The sequence below is a fragment of the Enoplosus armatus genome, chromosome 10 (genome assembly GCF_043641665.1).
Source record: "Enoplosus armatus isolate fEnoArm2 chromosome 10, fEnoArm2.hap1, whole genome shotgun sequence".
Lineage (NCBI taxonomy): Eukaryota > Metazoa > Chordata > Actinopteri > Centrarchiformes > Enoplosidae > Enoplosus > Enoplosus armatus.
In genome coordinates, this window is record NC_092189.1 from 17572580 (window position 1) to 17599550 (window position 26971).

The following is a 26971-nucleotide window of genomic DNA, read 5'->3' on the forward strand; positions in this document are numbered from 1 at the left end:
CTGACGACCTGCGGAGCGACTCGGGACCAGAAGGAACCCGGAGCAGAGTGTCGCAGTCTCACGTGTCTGGACGAGGACAAAGTTCAGTGACGACATTTGAAGATTCAATTAAGGGTTTTCTCACTTTGGGCTCGAACCGCTTTGGGCGGTGGGAAGATGACGGTGACATAACTTCGCTGAGTTTCTCCGTCAGTGAATTCATCTCGATGAAGAGTCTCTAACCCGGACCGACACACTCCGGCGGCCGGGAGCTGAAGCCCACAGGACGCAGGGAACCGTGAACCCCAGCGGCTTGCCGGGATGGTGCGCCTGCTGAACTGCCTGCTGCTGGGATATCTGACCTGGAATCTGCGGATATCTGACGCTCAGGGGGAGTACTGCCACGGCTGGCTGGACGCTAATGGGAATTATCATGAGGGCTTCCAGTGTCCGGAGGACTTCGACACCATGGACGCCACCGTGTGCTGCGGCTCCTGCTCGCTGCGCTACTGCTGCGCGGCCGCGGACGCACGGCTGGACCAGGGCAGCTGCACCAACGACAGGGAGGTGGACAACACCGAGTTTGCAGCGCGTAAGTGTTCTGGTTTCTGAGGTCTTCCTCAAGAGCGGTATTTTAGTAAAAACTTAACACGAAAGGGCAAATTAGTTCAGAGTGGAATTAGGTTGGATGGAAACACCGCAAATACATAATTTAATTCTTAAATCAATTGGATGTAACCGAAATGTAATTGTAATAAATGCGGTAAGATGCATACACATGTTCAGTCTAATTTCTGGCGTATAAAGTCTGATTGAGCTTTAGGAAAGTTGGTCTCTAGGAAGAGGTCAGAGGTCAGCTGAACAACATCAATAAAGACAGGATAGAGCAGGTTTCAGTGCCTCGCTCAGGGACACTTTAGTTTCCAACCAAAAGACCAACCTGCTGTAAATGAGGACAAATGAAACACTGAAGATCTGGTGCAAGGACAAAATATGAATGTATGTTGAATTTTTAAAAAGTTGCAGGAAAAAAACTAAACTAGACAACGATGTGTTTAAAATGACACTTTTCTTGGAAGCATGTGGTCTGTTATAAAAGATTGAAAGTTTTGTCTTGTGAAACCCTTTTTTATGCCTTGATGTGTTTTAAGGTTTTCATATATTTAATCAGCCAAAGGGTCCAGTTTCCAGCTTTTTGTTTTTGATGTCAGTCACTCAACGAATGATCTTCAAACTAATTTGGGAATCTTTAAGCAGAAATGAATACAAAACTTACAGGATCACAATGTAGGAATGTTCTCCTGAGATCTCTTCAGTACAAGCAGGTTTATTGTGCTGCCAAATATGAAACACATTCACTTTGACTGACCGCTAATTTGCCCATCACAATATTATGAGAGAGCAACTCCTTTTCTGTGGCTTCTTTAAACATTGAACTGACTCAACGCGTTGCATTAACCCTCTGTTAGCTGTGAAGTCTTTAACAACAGGTCCCTTTAACCCTCAAGGTTTTATCAGTTTTCTTTAAATTTCCCGAGTTGATAAGCTGCAGGGCTTTAACTGAGTAGACTGTGCGCTTGCAATTTCCTTTTTTTTTTCTTCTTTCAAATCAAAATAAATAAACGTCGCTGATTTCCTCCCAAAGTGCAAATGGGCTTCATAGAGAGTATGTGTCTGTTACGTTTTGTATATAAAAGAAGTTACCTGATTGGATCATGTTTAGTATCACAGTTTGTGCCACCATGATTGTTGACTGTAGATTAATAAACACTTAAAATGTCCTTACATCTGCTTACAACTACATTATAATGTCTTATACACCATTTACTAAATGTTTATTTTGTTCTTGTAAATGCTAAATGTGGGGTTAAAGTAAAGAGTTACCCAGTCAGAGATAATGTATGTTATTTTTGATTTATTCAGTTTCTCTGAACATTTTCAGCTGTTAAATGTGTGAAATAAATATAGAAGGTCAGAGCAGTAATGAAGTTGTGTGTTTTTCTTACATGTAGAAGGCGCTTCCTCATTGTTGATCCTAACCTGCCTGTGTTTGCTCTGCCCTCAGAGCCCGTCTACGTGCCCTTCTTAATGGTGGGAAGCATCTTCGTCGCCTTCGTCGTGGTCGGCTCTCTGGTGGCCGTCTACTGCTGCACCTGCCTGCGGCCCAAACAGCCGACCCAGCAGCCCATTCGCTTCTCCTTACGTAGCTGCCAGGGGGAAACCATCCCCATGATCCTCACCACGGCCCCCCCGAGCCTCCGCGCTCCGTCGCGACAGTCCAGCACGGCCACCACCAGCTCTAGCTCGGCCGGAGGCGGCAGCTCCATGCGGAGGTTTTCTCTCGGAGGTCAGGGGCAGCAGCACGGCTGCCTGGTGTCAGCCACCATCTCCTCGTCGGCCTCCACCCCCACCCAGACCCCTCAGACTCTGCCTCCACCTCCACCTCCCCCCTACACGTCCCCACCAGCACCTATGTCAGGAGGCATCCAGCACCCGCTGCCCTCCACCCTCACCCACACCCAGCTGCAGCTCCACCAGCCCTCCATGCCCCCTCACCACTCTCAGAGCGCCGGGTTCCTCCTGCCGCAGCAGTACTTCTTCCCCCTGCAGCCGGACGCCTTCACAGCAGCCAAGAGCTTCGCCGACTTCGGACAGAGCTGACAGGGCTCCCGGCAGGAGAAACAGAGGGATTACAAGATTTTTCGATGATGGGATGTGAGCCGGCGAGGACAAACACACCTCAACTCTGCTGGTGGTGTTTGGGTGGAAGGCCCGGCTGAACGAACACAGGGAGCACGACAGGAGGACGAGGGATAAAGTACAACAAAGCTGCTGTGGCCTGAGGCGTCCCCCCCCCATCACAGGACACGTCTACAGACCTGTTAGAAGCAGCAACAGTTTTGAATCTTATGCACTTTTATCTGATATTGTAAATAGACCTCACTGACCTACATTTTATTTTTTATACATGCTGTTTTTCAAGGTGACAGCTTACGACACAGACTAAAATCTTGCCAATTTATCACACACCTTCCTTAAAAAGCAGAAATACTGTAGAGGCAGACGGCACCGACACTGTCACTCTGAGACTCTGAGCATTGTTACATTATTAGAAATAGATGTTGGAAACCAGGGAAATATCGTGTTTTTTGACAATCGCAATGGCCTCTGAAAGAGGGGAGGACCTGATGCAGGACATTTTATTTTGGAGGAAGTTGACTTTTATAAGTTGTTGTACAGGCATTATACCCACAGCAGGGTTGTCATATTGATTCCCTAATTTACAGCAAATAAAATGTTGTCTCTCAGTACCTTCTGTGCACTGATACATCTAAAGAAAAGTCTGTTAAATTATATTTTTGACATTTGAACAAAAAAAAAAAAAGAAAAAGCGTGTGGTCTGAAAGAAGCCTCATCATCACTCAAACAAAAGGGAAACCGGAGCGGTCGGGTCTGCACAGCAGCTCCCTACCTGTCGCTCATTCTTGCACCAGACTTCACAGCAGGAATGCAGCGCTGAGATCAGTCATTGTCAGTGTTCAATGAGCATGGCATGGTCACAGTGTTAAAAACAACTCGCCCCAGAAATAGAGGTTTAGGTTGCACCAACAGGTATGGCAAAATCTCAACAAAGACCCTTCTGTTCTCCAGTTATCTGACTGTGAAATAGACGATCAGTGTCTCATGAAACCTGCAAACTGTTTGGTCTGAGGACGTTTGCTGCTACGTTAAGTCCACGCTGTTATCACTGGACTGTTACAAAATATAACTTCCATGATTAGTTATTTAACAGACCACTTCAACTTTTTCAGGTTTTGTTTATACTTGCAGCTGTCAGTTCGGACATCAGTTCTCACATTCCCCGCTCTGCTTATAAAGGCAAACACAAGTTGTGAACATGTTTTCATGACATTTCCTAATTTCCTTTTGGACAGGTATAGTCTTTCATGTCATTGCCAGGCCTCGAAAAAGTTTCCAGTTTCTTTTCCAAGTTATCCATAAAGGCACGAATCCCGATTATTACTCCTCACACTGAAGGCTTTTACTTTATTCTGTCTCACAGGTTTCATTAAAATTCAAACTTTTAACAAAATCTATCACATATTTAAGTCACGGTGGTAATGAGATCAACAACACATTTAAGTGTTAAAATCTTTAAGATTTTCATGAAATCAAACCACGTGTTTGATGTCATTTATGGTCAACATATTTTTAAACAACAGGCAGTCGATGTATGTACGTTCAGTAATTCTGTAATTCAGTAAATCTCTCTATGTAGTAGTTTTTGTTATTAGTGGTGGAGTCCGCCATTCCTGCGCTGGATTCAAACTGCCTCCCCACGGACACAGGATTTATACGAAAAGATGCATGTATGTAAATCCAGCGTTAAGGTGAATGAAATTGCCCCGCACTCTGCCTCGAAACGGCTCTGACGTGGGTAATAAGTAAATATTCAAATTGATCACAGACTGTAAACAGCGACACTACAGTATTCTGGTAGTGTGATAATGTACTAAACATAGTGATGAAACACGCTGGAGTAATAACTTCTCCATTCCCGAACACAGTCGAGACAGGAAACACAGAGGTTAACACAACTGATTATCAAAAACGCGTCTTTAAAACAAGAAAAGAAAAATGTCCTTTTTGTCAGCAGATCAGTTTAAAATATGACCCCAATGGAAGCAGAAGGATCAACCACTGTAAAGATGCACCAGCTGCTCTTCTGTTGTATTTCTGAGCTGGTAGCTGCTCAACGATTACTCTAATTATTGATTTATTTGACGATTCTTTTCTCGATTCATTGTTTGGTCTATAAAATATTAGAAAATAGTGTCAATGTAGTCCATCACAGTTTCCTAAAACTCAAGGTGTCGTCCTGCAAAATCGTGTTTTGTCCGACCAACAGTCCAAAACCCAAAGATAGAAGAAATTCCTCACATTTGAGAAGCTGGAACCATTGACATTGTGGTATCTTTGCTTGATAAATGAATTACAGATTATTAAAGTAGTTAGAATCTAAACATTATCTCTAAGATTTGTCCCCCAAAAATGATCTAAAATGCTAAATAAGAATGAAAAACTGCTCCCTGACTTATTTAGTGAACGTAACCTGATGAACATGAAACTACTTGGGTCATTTTTAATTAATCTGGATGTTCCATCTATTACATGAACAGATTATCGTCTGTTTGGGATCCCTGACCGTCCACACAAGCAGAAGGTTGACTAAACTCCACCATGATAACAAATAAGGACTCCGTTGGTATCATTTGTTTGTCCTGCATGCAGACTGATGTTTCTCCCTGCCTTTTCCTGTTTAGGTTCTCACTGTGCTGTGTGTCCTGTTAGTCGCCACACACAGGCACAAAATGACCGTGATTACAAACCTGCGCATACACACGTTGTTCCTCCATGACTGTAACGTTTATTTCAGTAGTCCTTCATGGCAGTTAAAGACAACACTTATAAGTTTGCAGTCCCAACATGCAGAACAATCATTGAACAAAATGACATAAAAGAAACAAGTATTGAAAAGAAAAGATTAAAGGTGCGTTTTTGTCTCTTTTGTGAAGTGATCAACACTTGAGGGAGAATCAAAAGTAGTACAGTTAACATCTCAGAGAACAGTTTGTGTTATCCATTCATGCAGCCCACGACTTTCACAGACAACAACGTGTGTTTTTATGTTTTCTGGAAAAAGAAAGCAACAGTCCAAGCCTTCCACAGCGACGACATCCACATTCAGCAGTTTGGACACTTTTGACAAAGATGACGACCAATTAAGTTTCAACACTGAAGACCAGCAGAGAAAAAAAGAATCATAAACCCTCACAAAGCTAAGAAACACAAAAGAGCTGTCCCGTAAAGCAGAGGTACACTGCATGAAGAAAACAAGTTACAAACATGTACACTCAAGAGAAATCATATACCGAAACCAGATAATACCAGATATCCACAACTGGAAAGGTACATCGAGTGCTTTGTGCAACATCTCCTGTCGAAGCGAGCTGAGCATCAGAAACTCCCACAGTTGAGGCCGAGAGTTTGACCACACATGCGCGCGCACACACACACACACACACTCATACCATACACTCACACTTTCCCATACGGGCCATGCATCAGCACACAGTAGTACATCATAACTATACCTGGAGTCGTGCAGACGGACAACTGGAGCAAGCGTCACCACACACACACATTCTCATACACACACGATAAAAAGAAACACACCAGGAGGACTGAGACGCCAGAAACTCCCAGTCTCACATAGAGGACACAGACATGCAATGCATACATAGACGTTATCCACAGTGACACACACACACACACACACACACACACACACGCGCATACATACATACATACATACATACATACATACATACATACATACAGCACATGCACATGCAGGCAATAAACTGACAGACACACTCACATACCATCAGAAATCTGATCTCCCATAGGGAGAAGAAAGCAATCACACAGACATTAAGTAGTCAATTATAAATAAATCAAGCTGTAACAATATTAATATTAATAATAACAAGACATTTAAGAAAAGCTCAGTTTCCTCATTCAATCTATTCTATCCTGCCAGTTTATCAGAGGAAGAAACAACAAAAAGTTACAGACAGTTCATTACAAAGCCAGTCAATGCAAAATTCATACATCTCCAATATAAAAATACAAATCCACAAAATAACTATAGAGACAAAGTAGTTTTGATATTGTCGTGGAGTTTTCCTGGCTAATATTTATCTCTCCCTCAAGCTAATGGCACTTATGTTAGAAGGATAAATTCTCCATTTTAAGGGAAACGCTATCTCCACTGTGAGCTTCGACAAGACCATCAGAGAGCCTCCCGTTCACCTCTGCAGGAACAAATCTTAGTTTATACATGTGCCACAAGGCACTCTGTAGTATTCACATTGTACGAGTGCAACACTGTGGTGGGGAGACTGCGATTTAGTCTTCAGTAGGTGTGTGTGGAGCACTGGTCTAAGCTAGCTAGCTAAACTATTCTTGGCTACCTTTTTCTTCTAAGAGGGAAAAGTTCTACGTAGGCACCGTTGTGATTGTTGAGACAGGAGTGATGTGTGGAATGCAATTATTTGTCAAGAGCAATGCTTCTGCTGTAAAAACGGTGGAAACGGGACTACAGTGGGTTGCAGGAGGCAACTTCTCAACAAAAGAAATAAAAAGGGGGAAAAAAAGAAATAAAACCAGGCACGATATTTACATACTTTAAAAATGAAACTAAAGAGAAAGAAATGTATTTTAAAAGAAACAAGCATGAAGGCATGAGCAAATGTAAGGCTTTACACAATAGATGCTTCCTTAAGTGCAAAAAGAAAATTAAAACATTACAAATGTCTGCTCTGTGGTCCATTTAGTGCTGGAATACACTCAGGAGTGTGATTACATTTGGTTTAAAGTTTTCCGAATTCACTAGTGCTTGGAAGATTGTATCTACGACTGCTCTTTGGCAATCAGTTCAGATCCTCTAAAACTAATCATCGTCCAGTGTTTTAACTTCTATAATAACAGTGTTTAGGAGTTTGATTTCAGTTTAATTGAATGATTTTAGATGATTTTCAATAGCGAAGGAGACATTTGCTCCAACAAACTGAGCGAGAACAGTGAAGAACTTCAGACCACAGACCGCTAAGAAAGCACAGTGCTCATCATGTCTGCTGGACACACAACTACAGCTGATAGTGAACACCTTTTGTTTTGTTCCTTGTTTTTTGTTTTTTTCCCTTTTTCAAAGACAACACCATGTCCCTCTCCTCTGTCCATTTCATATTCACGTCCAAAACTCCTCCCGGTGCTGAAGGCACCCGCTCGCGCCTCGTCTTCTCCCCGTTAAGCTTCAAATATCGCCGTTAGAAACGGCTGTAGTGGCTCCAGATTGGCCGGCCTTCAGGAACCAGAAGGCCGGCGGCTCACCACTCGTTGGTCCTCTGTTTGGTGGTGTCGTATGCTCTGATGACCTCAGACTGAGACACCACTCCGTTCTCGTCTTGAGAGAAGGCGTAGCCATCTGAAAAAAGATCCAAGTATTTAAAACTAAGATCGCGTAGATCAGTGATTCATGTAATAGAAATTATGTATAAATAATAATAAATATAAAGTATAAAAAACACACTTAAAACAAATGAATAAACAATTAACAAAAACATGAAACTTAAAGCAGTAGTTTGACATTTAAAATGAAATATGTTAATTTGCTGAGTCTGATGAGAAGGTCGACAGTCGGCATGTCTGTATGGTAAATATAAGGCTACAGCCAGCACCCTGGTTAGCTTAGCATAAAGACTGGAAACCAGGAGAAATTCTGGAGACCAGAATTGTTGGTTTCTAACAACAAAAAAGATCTTTAACCCGTTTCACAAGTTGCGAGACTGTTTCCTATCCAAAGCAGCAAGTTTAAAGTTAAGACTTGTTTTTTTCAAGCTGCATGCAGATTCTTTTCAGAGAAATGGACACTTATGTGATGTAACATTAACACTTCGCTATATTTAATGAACAGGCGTGTGAGAGTGGTATCGATCTTCTTACTTTCGGCAAAAAAGCAAAAAAGCATATTTCCCAAAATGTCACACTATTCCTTTAAAATAAATCATGTGATGAAAATAAAAATAAATAAAATAATAAATAAAAATACACTAAAAGGAGTTTAAAAAGTAATCACAGCTCCCCCAGAAGTTATATCTGTAGTATAAAAGCAGCCCTGTGATCTACCACCTAAACTTTCCTACTGGATTCCTTTCTGACCTTTGACCCCTGACTCACCTTCAGGTGTCAAATGACTCGTTCAGTACCTGGAGGCCAGCGGGGAAGTTCAAAGGACCCCACTGAGACGAGTGCATTGTGGGGGAATAACAGCGCAACATTTCATCATTTCATCGTTATCTCGCTCTACTCAGGACACACGAGTGGAGGGACAGGAAGTCAACAACGGAAAAAGAAAGGGAGAGAGATGTCTATCAGGGAGCTAGAGGGGACGGGAGTTTTAAACGGGGTGAGGTTTGAATAATGAAATTTAAAAAGGTATCACACAACAACCGTCTCATCCCCACCTATGAGACAAACAAAAAACAAACTGATCAGACAAGAGACAGAACAGAGAAAAATAAACAGAAAACCAAACCAAATGCATGCTTAGAGTCTTTGATGCTGGTTCCACTGTGACACCTGAGTTTTGCTGCTGATACTGGTTTGATTCCTTATTATACCCTTGACAGGTAGAAAGTCTGAAGAAAAATTCAATACCACCTGCGCTGGACAGTTAATTTAATCCGGTCTGGGGTGCTTGTGTCTGACTTTTCACCCCACAGCCCAGGAATTATTACAGCGCCCATTACCTTCTGATTTTTTGGCAATTTCGCTACTCGTCACTAGTCCAGAGAGACATTTTAAAAGTGTATCTTTATACTGTAGAGCTGCTTTTACTGTCCCAATACAATGAAGGAAAACGTAAACTTAAACTGTATGACAGCAAGACGCCACTGTTGTAATGTCACGTTACAGGTAAAGAGCTTAATCAACATTTAGAAAGTGACATTTAAGTAGTTTGCAGCTAGTTTCTGCCCATTAAAAGGAAGGTTTTTTCTTGCCACTGTTGCCAAAGTGCTTGCTCTTGGTAGGAATTGTGATTTGGCGCTACATAAATAAATTGAATTAAATTGAATTAGTGTCTGAGGTTGTCTTATTCTAAACAACCATACACGAAAATCAAATAGAAATACATCTATAAAAAAGAACATATTGCAAACTCAGAAAATTGTGATTTAAATCAGGCAAAATTAATAAAATAATAAGAAACAAAGACTGACAAATCCTTCACTGCCAGCTTTCAGTCCTTATAAAAGTACTGATTTAAAAAAGTAGTGAGATTTGATATCCAGCACTATTCTGTATACTGTAACTGTATGTATTTATGTCTCTGACTCGCCATGACATAAGTCATCGAACAGCTCGTATAAGTAGTTTGCTGGGGAGATACAGTGTAGGTTAGGACACAGGGAACTGTGGGGCTGCTTGCAGACACAGTTACTGATGTGTGTTTCCTGCATCTGGTTCACGCAGAGTATTTATGAAGAGAAGTGGGATGAACAGAGTGTTCCTGCGTCCCCAAGACGAAGGGCGTGCTACTCTGGAGGTTTTTAGAGATACAACATGTGTCAGAGGAGGAATAATGACGCTCGATCGGTTCCCCTGATGAGGGAACAGATTTGGAAATGTGGATAATCTGAAGTCTTTTTTTGTGTCCTTGGGGTAAGAGTTAATGGCCTCATTCCTCCATCTTGAGGCACGTTTAGTAAGAAAGGAAGAGAGAAGTTAGGAAGTGAGAAAGACAGAAAGAGAGACAGAAAAGGAGAGAAAAATAAATAAATATTGTGTAACTTACGGAGCAGGTTCTGCTGCATGGATTCGGACCGGTACAAACTGACTGTGCTCTTCTTGAAGACGTTCTTTAGGAGCTGGGCCCTCTCCGTCAAGCTACACACACACACAGAAACAGGCAGTGTGTTAGCAGCATGCTGAGCACCACAGGCAGATTTAATGACCCATACATCAACCTTGTGTCCAAGCACCTCCAGAGTGGACAGACCTGCCAACTGCTCTACCTGCTGGTACAAACACCATGTAGAGAGACAAAACTCTGGAGACGCATGGGGAAGAACAAAGTGTGTGTGTGTGTGTGTGTGTGTGTGTGTGTGTATGAGTGAAATATTTGAAACAGCATGTTGACCAGAAGGCATTCCTGTAAAGCCAACAACTGTGTGCACATGAGTCCTCTTTGCATGTCTTTATGTGCATACATGGGTCCTCCTGCACATATGCAAAATCATCTGTGTGTTTGTATCTCTACATGTTCTTTCTGTAGGGGTGTGTGTGTGTGTGTGTGTGTGTGTGTGTGTGTGTGTGTGTGTGTGTGTGTGTGTGTTTGTGTGCGCCTGCAGCCTGCTGGGTCCGGGACAGTGGCCAGGCAGGGGGATCACTTTCAGCCAGCAGGAGATCTCACACTGATCTGCTCCATGTTGATGCCTGCTGCAGGCCTCAGACCCCAGAGAGCAGAGCAGACCTGCTTCAACTAATACGTTTTTATAATATATGGCTTTAATAAACGAGGACTGTTGCTCTAAAATGAGACATTCACTATTTGGGAGGGAAAAAAGGGGGACATCTACTCTTCTGACATGATTACTGACATTACAGTCGAACTCCTGCAATTTAGCAGCAATTTTAAGATTTCTCTTTTCCACACAGGAATATTGTTGGCAGTGGAGCCGTGAATATTTGTGAAATTTTGAGAGATTTGGGAGATTATAGATGATCTTGAGAATTTGGAAAAGATGGTTTATATTTTGTGTACCAAAAGAATAATGGCCAAGGCATCAACTATGAAGCCCTGACAGTGTTGGGCCATATGATGATATATACAGTGAGACACTATAAATGTGCCATTTTGTGATGTCTTTCATAACTCTTTATGGCAGTATTTGATTTTTATAGTATTTTTGTATCAGTGTAATGTTGAGTTGATTTATCATTAAATAATTTGGATTCAAAAGTCATAATTAGGACTTGAACGCTATTTACACATCAGAAACTCATAATTACAATAACTCTGATACGATATGAACGCAGTCTAAATGTCTGTGGAGGTGAAGATTATTTTGTAATTTCTTTGATACCTCGTTGCCTCCAAGATTATAAGCACAAACAAAAACAAAGTGCTGCTTGGAATAAAGTCACGTAACTTGTTAGAGAAACAGTGTTTGCTCTTGATGAAGCTGCTGGCTAGCTTGCGAGCATGGACGTGACGAGTGAAACATGGAGGTGATGTCGCGTAAGCCTCGATTAACACTGCACTTTGGATGTGTATCACTAATGGTACAGTATAGCAAACAGGAAACAAAAAGACCAAACTGATCATTTATAGAAAATCATGACTTGAATTCTAGGACATAACTGTTGTCATTACATTAGTCTCATTATTTCACTTTTTAGCTTCATTTTCAAAAGGAAAATTAATTTTCAACTTCTTTGTTTTTGGTCCACTTTAGAGACAAAACATTAGGTCAATATATGTAAAATCTGTGAGTGAAGTGGTGTGTAACTGTACCTCTTTCCATGCACCACTGCTCCAGGGTCTTTAGATAAAGCCTCGAGCTCCTGCACCTCATCCACCAGGGTCTTGAAAAACACCCTCTTCATCCTGTGAATTAAACAATATTTAAAACAAAATCATGTGACAGATGCTTAAATACGAGAGAACCTTCAAAGACTGACATTAAACCCCCATCGACCAATTCAAACTGCTTTGAGTACAACAGGAAATAAAACTTCTAGCGTTGCAAATTGCTCCTGACACCTTGAATCTGCTGTGGGCTGATGTCAACCAGACCCCGGAGCAGAAAGAAACATTTCCCATGGAGTATTCACAGAATTGAATTCCATGGAAGTCCGTACAAAAATGCGGGCAGGAATTTCTTCAGGAGATACGAGAGATTCTGGAGGAATTTCCTGTATCGGTGAGCGAAGAGAAGACTCACACTTTGTAGGCCACGTCAAAGACCAACGAGGTGATTGGGATGAAGACCAGGCCCGTCCAGAAGACCCCCGAACTGAACATCATTTCCGCCTGCAACACACACACACACACACACACACACACACACACACGTATACACTTACTCTCAGGCCACTGTAGACCATACAGAGTTCAACAACTGATCAGATAAAAAGAAGAGCTCTTCAAAAGAAGAAACACCTGATTAAGAACAACCATTATCCTCCTCTGTAGCGCCACATAATGAAAAACATACATGACAAAGGCAGCCCAAAACAAACAAACAGTTATATTGTGAAAATAGAGGAGAGGAGATGGGTCCAAATAACTTGCTCAAAGTGGTTTAATCCTCCGTGACTAAATGATACCATGTTTTTGTTTGGATCTCCTCCACCTCTCAGCCCTTCAGGGCGGAGGAAGTACCTGTGAAGTATTTAGACAGTGGTGTCTCTTTCACAGGAAAACAGCTCAACTGTTTGCCGTGTTGAGAGCTTCTGTCAATACAGCACAGGAGACACAGGGCCGTGATCTGAGGTGCTTTTAATGATATATCCAATACAACAGCCACTCAATGTAAGAGGGTGTCGATGAAGCAGAGCTGTAATTATCAGACTTTAATACTTTCAACAATTTATGTTTGTAGAGAATATCCACATAATATCCATGAGCCAGTTAGCCAAGTCTTTGTCAGCAGCTTTAGATCTGTAATAGAAAGTACAGACATTCATGTGCCCTTGAGGATGATTTGTAATAACTTTAGTGATCCCTAAACCTTTCATGTAGCTCCATCATCAGATCAAATTTTCAATTTGTCAAATACTTTGGTTTATTACCAAATACCTGCAAAACTAATGACATTCCCATCAGCCTCAGCTGTATTTTGTGTTTAGTGCTAATTAGCTAATGTTAGCATACCAACATGCTAAACTAAACACACATAACATTGTAATGTTAATGTAGGTACAGCATTTATCGACCAAACAATTAATTGAGAGAATAATTAGCAGATTAATCAATACTGAAAATAATTAGTTATTCCAGCCCCACTTTGTTAAAATTAAACTTCCAAATGAAAATTAATAGTAAGAAGAAATCTGAAACCAAAAACTTCACTACTTTATGATTATTATATTAGGTAGGAGTTTGACTGTCAAAGGGGCACCTCAGCCCAAAAATACAAAAATATTAAGATGTTCTTGATAAAAATTCTTCTTTTTGTCAGCAACATGTTATTATTGTCAGCCAAGTTGCCTGAAAGTTCACAGACAGAGATGATTTGTGACTTTGCTGTCACATAACTCCTCTGAGTTATGCCTGACATCCTCTGAATTATAAACAACGAGCTGATGTTTTATTTTTCACGCAGTATGTAACAAATGTTCACGTTGAGTTCATGAAGAAAATAAATCTACAAATGAGACAGCTGTGATCCTCACTGAGACTCATTTGTCTTGCTGGAGGACAAACACATTTGGATATGATCCAATTGAGATCAGGCATTTCAAGAAACAGCTTCTTCTCCGGACTCACTACATTTGAAGGAAATATATGATTCATTGATAGCCGACAGCCGGCTGCGATGATTTAAATCAAAAAGGAGGTTGTTTTGGGTCCAGAGCGGAGGGGCGACAGTGGATCTTGTTGGTGGGGGCGAAACCTTTCAGCTTTCTGTGTGAGGACGATGTTTGCTTTGGCTAGCTGCACTGAAACTATCTGTCATTACATGTCAAAGTGCAAAACTTGCGCTCCTCGCATTGTAATGTGCCACTTGTTTAAACTGCTGGGGCCCCTCGACAGTGTCCTTCCTGTAATGTGACACAGGCAGGGCCCTTAGGATGCACGCACACGCACACGCAAACGCACACGCAAACGCGCGCACACACACACACACACACACACACACACACACACACACACACACACACACACACACACACACACAGATCAGTGTCAAAACTATCAAAGTGCTCAGGTTTGCTCAAATTAGCTAATCTGTTTGCCATTACCTGCAAATTGACTTTGATGTCTGACAAAACACTGGGGGAAGAGGAAATCCCAAATGACAGAAAATCAAAAATGGCTTTTTCCTACAGTTTGAGATGGGACGTGTATGAATAAAGCTTTTCTGTGTCGCCCAGAGGCTGCAAATGTATGAGATGAGGGAAAATTGCATTGAAGCACGGGATATTTTCATGTCAATTTTTGACATGCAGCCTTGGTGGAAACATTTACTGTTTTTTTTTGTTGCAAGTCAGTTTAATTATTTTCGTTTTCATCAGGCGTATCATACATTTTAATGGGGGCGTTTTAGCTGTCTTGAGAGTCTTTTGAAAATAAACCAGCGATGTATACTCAGCATATTAAATCAAAGTCAAGAAAGTTTGAAAAATAAACCATCTTAGTTCAATCTATGAACAATATTTATGTATCTCCATACATCTGAGCTCTGTACTTCAAATCTCAAGTTTATCATAAAATTATTTTTTTTTTTAAAAAGTATCATAAAAAATACTGGAAACAACATTATGTACAAAACTAATAATAACATTAAGTCGAACAGTGAAAACTACAGAACTCGTAAGACAAAAACAAAGTAAAACTAGACCTAAACAAACTGCAAGTTCTTCAATTTGACGCCAAAGTTTCAAAATCCAAACAAATCTGACCAGTTACAATCAACAAATGTTTGTCTTCAGGCATCTGGACCGGCTCCATGACTACAAGCGGGGCCAGCAGTGTTGGTCGACGCTAGCGATGTCTCATACCAGGGGGCCCCTGGGAGCTGGACGGGGTGAGAGAGGTCCGGGGAGTGGGGCTGTATTTTTAGGACAAACTAATAAACTTGTCTGGCTGGACAGACAGTAGTGTCCGCTGGCATGGAGGGGTGTATTTTGACAGGCCAACTACCCCCCTCATGGCCACACACACACACACACACACACACACACACACACACACACACACACACACACACACACACACACACACACACACACACACACACACACACACACACACACACACACACACATACAAGACAAGACTAGACACTAGACATGTGCACACACACAAAATGCCAACTACCTTGTATACTGCTGTAAGATGTATGTCTACTCCTTTCCAAATGGTGAACAGTAAGAATTTGGGCATCAAGCGGTTAGAGAGGTGGGTTTCTGGGGTGTCCTGTTAGCCTGATGGTTAAGATGCATACCATAAAACTGCAGTATGTGGCAATGTCATACCCATCTATACTCCACCTTTCCTGTCTATTACTACACTGACAACTAACAAATAAAGCTAAATGCCAAAAAATAATCTTGAGGTGGATCCCTTTCAGTTCCTGGATGAATCTGGTTAAAGAAATGCTCTTGAACTTAGCTACGTAACCCCACTTGCTCAGGTAAAGCTGTTCAGTGGCCAAAAGACCGCAATATAGTCGTACTTTGCAGCTTCAAGGTAAAATATCTATGAGTTTGGAACAGGGCTTTTCTGGAGAAAAAAAATTATTCATGTTGAGCAAATCTGCTCTGTGCAAATACAGGTTTAAAACTACAGAACATCAAAGATACAACTTGATTAAAAGATATACATTTTGAGAAAAGTATGTGGAAAGATATCAAGAGAACCAGACCAGGTGTTTTATGGGTCCTTTTCCAGGAAGACTTGATCAGGGGAATCTGGCACCTGGCTGATCATGCCTAAGAAAGCATGTAGTCTCAACAGCTTGAATTATGTTAATGCCTGCCATTGTAATGGAAGATGTAAATTGAGGTGATCCACTACTTCACCATGAGCACCACAGGTCTACAGTGTGCTTTGGATTCATCAAACAAGACTAAGAAAAACCTACTTCATAACACTCTGCCAGCTGTACGACATCCCAAAGATGCTAATATTCAAACACTAGCTTCCTGAATGCACAGAGCTCCTTTGTACAACATGTTTTTTATTATGTAGACTGAGAGGAGAAGGGTTGGACTAAGTTGAATCCTGTCTGAGACTTTACTTGGGTATGCATTTATCCATGTTGGTTCTCCAATTGGCTGAATTCAGCTGGCTCAACCAGACAACACAGTATATGCCAGCTTCAAGGAGAAGAGGGAAATTGAAGATGAAACTATACGTTTGGCCAAACGGGGCTCCAATCCCCTACAGACTTTCTTGTGAATACACAGTCAAAGCTTCGTATGGATAAATAGGTAGCAAACACAGCACAGAATAGAAGAACCAGACGGCTGAGGATGACAGAAAAGAGCATGCTCAGTCAAAGAAAAGTAAATAAAAAGAGTAAAAAGGCAGCCATGCTTCCCCAAATATCACGGGCAGAGACAAATCAGCCAATAACCCCCAAAAGAGGTCAATGTGGAAGACAAAGACTTTCTCAGTTGGGTCCTTCATCCACTCCATGCTCTCTGTGTGTCGCCTAACAAAGACAGCAAGACATCGACTAGGAAAACAGAGAAAAAAACCTCTTTACATAAACACTTAACACTTAACTCTGCAGTCACACAGCCACGAATACACACATGTGAGTTACAGTGTGTGTCCAGCAGATTAAAACCGTTCCTCTCACTAATACTGTACACCATGGTCAGTTATTACTCTGTGCATGTGTTGTGGTGCTTATCAATCATTAGCAGGGGGAGGACTAACAGGTCTGGGTACAAGAGTTTAACAAAACCTCCCATATGACACGCTCATGAGTCTTAAAGAAGGAACAAAAAGATTCCAGAAGTACCACCGAGGGACTAAGTCAACAGCAGTGAACAGGGGTCAATCATTTTATCACTGGGTCTTTCAAAAGTTTAAAAGACATTTTTGCTCATTCCTATGATGTGACAGGCGTTGGGAGCTTGTTTCAGTCTAAACCAGGAAGAATTAGAGCTCCCTAAGTCTCTCTGTAAGATCATACAGGTGCTCAAGCTCAAAAACATACACAAATGTGAGTTTATAGCCAGACCTGACAAATCAAATTGAAATGTTTCCTTGTCTGCCTTCTAACATGAGTTTGTTTCACAAAGAATCGGTCTGCCTGCAAAAAGTTCATAATACATTATCACAGTTTTCTTTGAAAGACCACATTAAGAGGAAAGCATGTAGCACTGGCAGGGTTTTTGCTGTATTGGGGCATTTTGGCAGCCAACTCTAAAACCCTGCATGCTGGAGCACATGAACTCATCACCTGTTTTTAAACCAACCTGTCCTTTCAGGTATGTTGCAAACAACAATATTCAAACATGACTGAAAGCTAAAGATGTCTTAATGTTTACTCTGATGGATTACTTGTCTGAAGCAAGTTTCAAGTTTCTAATAAAAACACACACACACGTACAAAAAAAAAACTTTTGTGTATTTTGAAAAAGAGTCAACAACAATGGACTAAAATGTGCAAAACACTGCCATGATCCTTTATGGAGCGCAATACCAAAGCAGTAAAAAGATACGTGACATCGGCTTTTTAAATTTGTGGCTTCATGACAAGAGAGACCTTATCATTTTACAACCTAGCAAGATAAAGCTCCAAAATGGTATTACAGTTCTCATTAATAATTCAAATCAGTTGTATCATTCCTGACTCCAAAACAGCAAAATAAAATATTTGGATGTACATTCAGATGAGACTAACATTATGGTATGACCTCTGTTTTTAGGGTAAGAATTTTGGTAGGTCCCCAGGTTAAGCTAGTCATACGTGAGTAAGGAAATAAATCTAAATAAAACTTGCACTGAGCACATTCAGTCAGAAAAGAGAACTTCAATAAGGTGTCTGATGGATGAGTGAAGAAAGGGGACATATGTTTTGAAAGGAGGCTCATTATGATGATTCTTGTTTTTTTTAGGAAAACAGTGGCTTGTGATGAACTGCTATAACTTAAATAAAGCTACACTTAATAAATCTGCCCTTAAATATAAATCACTGTTTCAAAAGGCCTGTAAACAGAAACTTCAAATCATTTGATCTGTTTCTCTAGAAATTGTTTTCATTCCTGCTCTTAATCTCATCGATATCTCACAGACTGGCATAGATAGTCCTGAGTGTATTCCTGGCACGCTACGCATCACCAGACTTCATGGTAAAATGATTCCTTTCTGAGAAAATGCTTCTTATCACCACGCAGAAACTGTGGAAGAACCCGATTGTAAAATCCATGTGCTGATGACAAGTACTTCAGTCTGAGTGAGAGGGAGAGGTGCTCCACTGCAGCTTGCAGCAGAAATTGGACAATAGCAAAGGTGTGTGTGAAAAGTGAGCAGAGAGAAGGGATAAACTGTACCGGAGACAGCTGTGTTGATAGCAGAGGCAAGTCAGCAGACAGCAGGTCAGTGTGACTGTGAGTCTGCACGAGACATCTCCTGAGGTGAAGCTAAGCCGCTTAGTGTGGCAGATTACACTGCTCGAACAGAATAATCTGACATTTTCTTTTGATATCTGTGTCAGACTTTTATGAGGTGCAAAAGGGATGAGCCAGTCTGGGAGTGCCTGTGAAAAGCACACTAGCTGTTTTAGTGTGTTTTGCGGATGGATCCTGCACCTGTCTTGTCAATCGTCCAAAGAATATTTAGCCTGACATTGATGAATGCGTTCACATGAAGCCGAGCACTGCTTAACGTCTCTTGTTAAAGGCGGTGAGCTGGGCAGTGAGTGAGAGCAGAAACAGGAGGAGAAGGGAGTTCTGGTGTCTGTTATGTTGCTGGCCCTCAGGCAGTTTTTTTCGACTGGCAGTGGTGTGGAATGGGGGGGGGGATGAATAAAAAGAGAACAAAGAGGAAAAAAGCTGATGCAACAAGTAAAAAGAGCAAAAGAAAATAGATGGAAGGACAGAGAGCACAGAAATATTTGAAGATTCAAGTACACATCGAGGTGGCTGTAGTGAAAAATGCGTGACTGCATCAGCGTTGAGAATAATCCTGCTCTTCAGAGGCTACAAGGTCTTGGAAGCGGAGATTGTGTCTCTGATGGCTTCTCAGGTTTCCAAGAGATGTGTCCCTGTTTGATGATGTACCGGCATCCCCACGTTGGGGCAGGGGCGTAAGGTTACCAACTACCCACAGGACACCATTACTGTCTTCAGTCAAGTGCTGCAGGGCGTGGATGAAAGCACCAGGCTTCACAGACAGGGGATAGAGTGAAGCGAATATATACCCATCGCCTGCATGTGTGTGTGTGTGTGTGTGTGTGTGTGTGTGTACGAGTGAGAGCAAAACAGTCAGCATTTCTGTGCATATGTAGTTGGTTATGTTGAAAAAAACACAACTCAAGTGTTTTAAAATCATCCAACCAGCAGACCTGATCACAAATTAAAGACATTTTACTATAAATTGTAGCCCTTAGTAATAGTTGGACATTTTGGGAAATACACTTACTTGCTTTCTGGCAGAGTTAGATGAGAGGATTGATGCTCTCATGTCTGTACAGTAAATATGAAGGTACAGCCAGCAGCTGGTTAGATTAGCTTAGCTTAAAGACAGGAAACAGGGGGAAACAGCTAGCCTGGCTCTGTCCCACAGTAACAAAGTTTACTTACCAGCACCTCTAAAGCTACCTCTCCACCAAACTGTGAATAAGCGAATTTCAATTGAGCCGTGTTACAATTTACATGTTCACTGAATCCCCAAATACTAGAAGCATTATCTCAAACAGGACACACAAGTATGGGAATAAATAGTTATTTTCTTCTACTGCATGCTGTGTGGTGCCAGCCTTTTTCTTTGAATAGGTTCCTACTGTGTTCTTGTTCTCTAATGAAAAGATGCCTTATTCTCTTCCCCAGAATGCACTGGGAAATGTCACCTGTGGTCAATAGGCTCCCATTGACCACCTGTGGTGACCCAGAGAGACAGTAGTCACATTAACATGTAAATAACAACTCCAAAAACAAAAAAGTAAACAGTGTTAAATCAGGAGACTATTTTTAAAATCCTTTTTAACATTTAATGAACTTTAAAGGGCAATTTAAACTCAACTTCTGATCCTGGAGATTTTTAGGACATCAGTGTGTAAACCAAATACATCCTCACCTCTCTTGCTTAGCTGCTAGACTGCTTCACTGTTTCAATGTCACCTGTGGATACTCAGAGCCGAGGGAGGGCAATGTAACACAAACATAGAGCTAATTGGCCCAATTAAGTCATTATGCAACACAAGCCAGAGGTCTGACAGTTTACACCCCTCTGGCTCTCCTTACAAAGACCCGTGTCAAGTTTAACTCTGAAATTTCCCACCAGCATTTGTCTGAAGCAGAAAATGAATTATGCGGCACTGCAGGTCTGTCAGTGATAGACGATTATATCAGCAGTTTCTTTAGTACCAGAGGAAGTTGTTGCTGTGAGACAGTGTGAGAGAGTGCCTGCATGTGTAGATGTGTAAGCATGTGTATGAGTACATGCTAGCATGCATGTTTACCTCTCCTGACATGTCGGGAGCCAGAGGGATGAGGGGCCACAGGGAGGAGTAGATAATGAAAAACACCACCCACAGGCCGATGCTTCCCCAGATGGCGATGTGACTGAACTGTAAGTGGAGAATCAGAGGACAGTAAGGTAACAGAAAGTGTTTAGGCCCAACATTTCCCTGTCTTGCTTGTTGCCGTTTTTTTATGATTCGGGCATAAAAGTTCACATTGAGTGGCTTCGAGTAACTTGACGGATTTACCATACGGTGCATGTCATTTCACTGGGTTTACAGTTACAAGCTCATGGGGAACAACCCATAAAGAGATTTAGAGATAAGACGAGGATGTAAAACATGTCACAAGTATCGATGGAAATATAAAATGGAGGAACTGGAAAGAGATAACAGAACCTTTGCGAGACAGGAGAGAGCCATCAACTTACCATGGTCCAGGATGAGGTCTCAAGGCCGGCTTTAAGACAAACTGTGATGACCACAAACTGTGGAAACAGAAATCACAGTGACATAAAACCAAGACTGTCTCCCTTCAATACTAAAATCAGTCATGGGAAGTGCATCACACATATCTGAAGTTTACATAAAATTGGAAAAAAATTGGAAAAGATCAGCAGACAAAATAAGAGGCACAAGAAAAGGAAGCGACTGTTTGTTCACAGATATTGAATAACACTTGGCTCAGACACCTGAACCGTTTAACACAGAACAAACACTGCCTGTCAAGAAGATTGGAGCACTTACTGTGTAAACCATGTTGCCTAAGAGGAGATAGTCTGGAGTTCTTCCGTTGCCAAAAACTGTATCTGTGAAGGGAATCAACAACAGAAGCTTTTAGGGCCAGAGCTGTCTCTTTTCTGCTCTTGGGTTTCAGACAGAGTTCCATTAGGTGATCCAAAGAGTAAACAACCAGACAGACCCATTGGATATTATTTTAAGTACATCTCAGTGTGAACTTTGGTGTAAAACGCTCTGTTAAGAGATTTGGATGTAAAAACGGACATGGGAACATGAGGTGAAAACCACAGTCAAATGCTGCTTCCATTACTACCCTTTGAGAGAGGCTGGAATGTTAATTCTGTCTTTCGCAACTATTAGGAAAGAGTCTTTCTATGAAAAGCCATCTGTAAGACTGAATAGCAGAATTGGTGTGCATTAATCATGGTCAGAAATTAAATGTCCTGGCTCATTCACTGCTGAAATAGAAAGAACATGACTGTTTATTCTGCCATTAAAACGCAATCCAACCTACTGAGAACACTTTTCCTAAAACAGAGGTTAGAAGAACTTCCTAAATTAATAAAATAGTAATTAACTGCAAATCACACAGACATTTGCTCCAAACTGCCCACGTGGATTTGGGCTGCGGCTGAGGCTAAAATATCAGCAGCGTGCGACTGCCAGTAAAGTAAGAAAGAGAAGCTCCCTTTCCCTTTACTTCCGGCTGGTCACATGTCTTGTGTGCGCTGAGGCTTTGCTGACAGCCTGTCAGTCAGAGTGAAGGGGCTTGGCGCCTTTGTTTGGAGAGCAGGCCCAAGCTTGTGTGGTCCTCTGCTCTGGCCAGCCAAGACTTACCGGCTCAAAGATCCCTATTCTCTCTGCGTGCATACATGGAAACCTTGCATCTTAATGTGCACAAACATGCACAATTGACATACAATTAAATAAAGTTATTGTGAATTAAATTTAAACACACAAAAAGACTGATAGTTGTCTATTTGGATAAAAAGCCTCATAATATGCAAAGAACAATGCAAAGTTTGTATCTGAGTGGCGTGTTTATAAAAAATGAAGTAAGTGCAAATAACTGTGTGTAAACGCATTTCAGCAGGTCATTGTGTGCACATGTGAACTGGAGCAAACATGAACATACGCTTGTTAGTGTGTGTCACTCTTGCCGGAGCACACACATGTTTGCAATTCATGAGCGGACGGTTGAAGAGAGAACTAATTAAGACGAAGTATGTGTGTTTGACTGTCCTCCCTCTTCATCCACGGAGTCCGCCGAGAGCTGTGGTGGAGTCTCTTGGTGCTACTTACCATGCTGGAAGGCTTTAAGGGGGAACCAGAAGAGGATGACGGAGTGGAAGAGGCCGTTCAGACAATGGGCCCAGAAGACCTGCAAAACAGAGGGGAGAGGATGGAGGGGAAGGAGCCAGAGAGGGGTGGGGGGTTGGAGGCGGCAGGAGATTTCAAGAAGAGAGAGTGAGAGGGAGAGACAGAGAGAGTGAAAAAAGCATGAGAAAAGGGTGTGGGGAGCTCCAGCCTTCCAAGTGACCCCTGACCTGGGCCCTTTGTGCCAGCCCAGCGCTAGGCTAAGTGGCGGTTTTGTCGGGGCCTCCTCACTGAATGGCCACCCCGCTGACAGACACGTTGTATATCCTCTGTGTGTGTTATGGGGGAGAGAGAGGCTGCTGAGTGTGTGTACGAGCAGTGAAAGGCAAGTGGACAATGTCAGTTTGCAGGTTTTAACTTCTAGTTTTTTTTAAAGATTACACTGTATATAAGCAGTGAGCATAAGAGACTGTAAATTACATGTTGTCGCCTCAGTTGATAAGAACATTAAACAACATTAATACATGTGGTGCCAGTGTGAGGTTTTCCTCTCATTACATTTCATTAGGCTCTTTCATTGGCCCTTTCATGTGAGAATTTTAACTGGTGTAGAAATAAATGACAGGAGAGTTTAAACAAGCAGAAATCAGTCTAGAAACACACACAAGGAGACTGACAGGCCTGACAGAGATTAAACTGCTTTCATGGTAATTATCAAGGGCCTGGAAAATCGTGGTGTGGACCGCAGTCTGCGTGTGTGTCTGTGTATGCAAGCATGCAGACTTTGGATGAGTCGTTTAAATCAATACTCCCACTCCAAAACCACCTTGTTTCAAATTTACATTATGCAACACCGGAGCCAAACAAAACACTAATGGGCGATGTAGCATGAAACAGCCGTGAAATCTATTCTGCCAAAAAACGCTCCACATTTGTGCCCCCTTTTTCCTTCCCGGTGCTGACCCAGACGTTGGGTGTTAATTCTGAGAGCTGACAATTCGTCAAACCCAGAGAGTAAACGGCTGACAGAGAAAAAATAAAAACAGAAAAAAAGCGGCACATTTTAATCTTTGGCCTCTTTTTAATCATCAGCTCTTGGCAGACTGGCTTTCTTAAAAACACCCTTTTCAACAACTTCAGCAAACCTGTCACTAAAACATAAAACAGTTATTTGAGACAAACTGGACACCCTAAAAAGTGAAAATGTCTTGTGATTTCCGCAGGTTTGAGTCGTTTTAGAATAACTATTAGAACTGCTTTACTCCATAGGGATATTCTCAATATTCTGCTAGGAGAGGAAGTGAAAAAGAGGAGAGTAATGGAGGATAGAGTACAGTGAAGGGAAACAGCTTGTTCTAGATTATGAGCCTTTATGATATACCTTGGCCTCAGAGGCACAACCTCCTCATTTTTTCTATCAACTAAACAAAGTCCCATAGCAGCCACCCCCCACCCAGGATTATTACTGTGTACACAAAACCCAATACACTGAGCGAAGGGTGGCCGAAACCAACCCCCACTCCTCTATCTCTGTGGTCAAATATGGATTAAATTAGCACTAATGTTACAATCACATGTTTATGTCAATTAGCCTCCCACTGATAGGCTCAGCTCTCTATCAGCCTCCTCCTCAACTATCCTATTCCCAAACACTGTGGGGGTGCAAACAAGACCTCATTTCCCCTCCACAATAATGAATGCTAATGAAATCAATAAATGTTCATAATCATTTGTCACAGTGGGATCCTCCCTTTCACCCCTCCAGCCACCCTGCGCTCTTTCTTTCCCTTGTATCCCAGCAAGTTGCTAGGGATCCCCTCCGAATGAATGCCCGGTCTGTTCTATAAAGATTCTGCCCTTTGTGGAACTCCTAATTGCCAAAAAAAAAAAAGCATGAATGCCAGTAATTAATATTGAGCCAAATATTTCCAGAGCTGCCCACCCCTTTCCGTTTCTTTTTGAACGGCAAGGCAAAAAGGGAAAGGGGGAAAGAAACAGAAGAGTATAAGAGAGGGAAAGGTGCTCTATAAGATGTGATAGTTGTTGGTAAACTGATGGGATTACTACGACCACATACACAGGGTTCATTAGAGTGACTCAAGTGTCAGGAATATGTAATTAAATGCGAACGGGCGACACAGTTGAAGCCACGCCTTGAGTTTCTAACACCCCCGGTCAGTCCCGTCTCTCACCTCAACACAAACAGCTTTAATTCACAAAGACAGTATCTGTTGTGTACAAAAGAGCCAGGCGCGCAAAAAGACAGGCTTCGAGGGGCCAAATTCCTGCTGGATTTTCTCGCCTCGCCTCGGGCCAGCTGCAAGGAAAATATCTCGGGAAAAGAGTGGACAAGCCAGCAAAAACAACCTGCTGACCTGGCCGACTCATCATTTATGGGTCTTGGAAAATGTGGCCCAAACAAAAACGAGGTTCATTTGCTTCTAACTATCAGACACATACTTTTGTGACCCTTTTTTGGCACAAAAAGATTAATGAAGTCTTCAAAACAGTTAATGAAGGGAAAATCCACCCTAAAACAGAATTCAGCCAAAATTTTGGACGATTAAATGAGTTGTGACGCAAAATATCTCTCTAATTTACTGTATGATTAATGTAATAAAGACAATGTCTGATGCTGTCAACACTTGTAAAAAACTACATTTATCTACAGACAACAACTAGCACTTGTTTTGTGTATAACATGTCTGTTTTGCAACCAAATGGCCTCTATTTCTCCAGCTTTCTTCAATTATGAAAAACAATACAGGCCATTCAAGTAATGGATTTACTTACATTAACTCACCTAATGACCGAGAGTGTGTTCATTAATCATGGGTGAGTTTATAGTCTCAAATATTTTTCAGTATTTTTTGCAATAACAGCTCTGGGAGAGACACACATATATTCTTTTCAGTTAATAAAACAGGTGTGGCATTAGTAAGGCTGCAACTAACGATATTTTCATTATCAATTAATCTGCCAATTTCAGTCAAAAACCCAAAGATATTCAGTTAACTATCATATATGACAAAGGAAAGCATCAAATCCTCACATTTGAGAAGCTGGAATCAGTGAATGTTTGTTTTAGCAAAAGCGCCACACGGATGGACGGAAAATTGTGAATCCAATGAATTTTGTTTTGGTGGAAATTCGATGATTTGACTTGAATAGGCTAGGTTTAAATGGGCTAGCTGTCTCCTCCTGACTAATAAACCTTATAGTTTACTTGATCAATCTGAAAAGTGTCACTTTTAACAGATGGAAGTAGTCCTTGTCTAGTAAAACTGGAGATAGAAACTCTCTTATTTCATACATTCAGTGTGGTCCTGGATGGGTTAAACTCAATCTGACAACCTTGCTCTGAGAACAAACAACTCCCTCACTTAAACAAATTGCATAATTTTCCGCAACAAACACTGTCACACAATGACAGCACGCTCTCTCTATTCCCTCCTTCCCCCAATTCTTTCTGCTGCATCCCCCAACCCATCTGACCTTCCCTGCCCCTGACCGCCATGGCCAATCCGTCTTTAATCCACCTCTTTGCCGTGCTAACCAGGTCACCACGCCTGTGAGGAGGGTCCAGGGCTCAGCATGGAGAAAGAAGGAGACATCTTTATTACCAGCGGGGAAAAGCTAACGGACAGCCCCCGCAACCAGACAGAATAGGTCAAGCCAGGCCAAACCAGGCTACGACTGGAGACCCACTGACTACAGCTGCCAGGTCACTGTGACGGGAGATGCATCAGTCCCAAACAGGAACATCTCGTGTCATTAATGTGATGTTAATTGGATGTAAGAGCTGGAACATGACCTTTTCATTTGTGTGGTAGAGCACAAAATGAATTAATTCTCAATTTAAGATGATACAATGGAAAATTACCAAATTTATGAGAGTTTAGTGACACTTAATACTAGCTGAGCTGTTTAAAATGACCAAA

General features: G+C 41.7%; 2 protein-coding genes across 3 annotated transcripts in view; one reads left to right on the forward strand and one right to left on the reverse strand.

Moving 5' to 3' along the window:
- On the forward strand, positions 1-3290 carry shisa3 (shisa family member 3). Its single transcript, XM_070913438.1, has 2 exons — positions 1-571; positions 2045-3290. The coding sequence occupies exons 1-2, from the start codon at positions 301-303 to the stop codon at positions 2638-2640; spliced, it is 867 nt and encodes a 288-aa protein (XP_070769539.1). The 5' UTR covers positions 1-300; the 3' UTR covers positions 2641-3290.
- A 4033-nt stretch (positions 3291-7323) lies between these two features.
- atp8a1 (ATPase phospholipid transporting 8A1) overlaps positions 7324-26971 on the reverse strand; it is a 96863-nt gene continuing 77215 nt past the window's right edge. For both annotated transcript variants that reach the window (XM_070912739.1, XM_070912740.1), the window contains 8 exons: positions 23016-23094; positions 21720-21781; positions 21404-21460; positions 20973-21080; positions 12552-12640; positions 12122-12214; positions 10400-10491; positions 7324-8029 (listed from right to left, as the gene is read on the reverse strand). In XM_070912739.1, coding sequence (XP_070768840.1) covers positions 7932-8029; positions 10400-10491; positions 12122-12214; positions 12552-12640; positions 20973-21080; positions 21404-21460; positions 21720-21781; positions 23016-23094 — 678 coding nt within the window. In that variant the 3' untranslated portion in view covers positions 7324-7931. The remainder of the gene's footprint in view (positions 8030-10399; positions 10492-12121; positions 12215-12551; positions 12641-20972; positions 21081-21403; positions 21461-21719; positions 21782-23015; positions 23095-26971) is intronic.

Coding starts and splice junctions, on each gene's coding strand:
- shisa3 (XM_070913438.1), top strand. CDS start 301: ATGGTGCGCCTGCTGAACTGCCTGCTGCTGGGATATCTGACCTGGAAT. Junction 572..2,044: donor CAACACCGAGTTTGCAGCGC/GTAAGTGTTCTG, acceptor CTCTGCCCTCAG/AGCCCGTCTACGTGCCCTTC.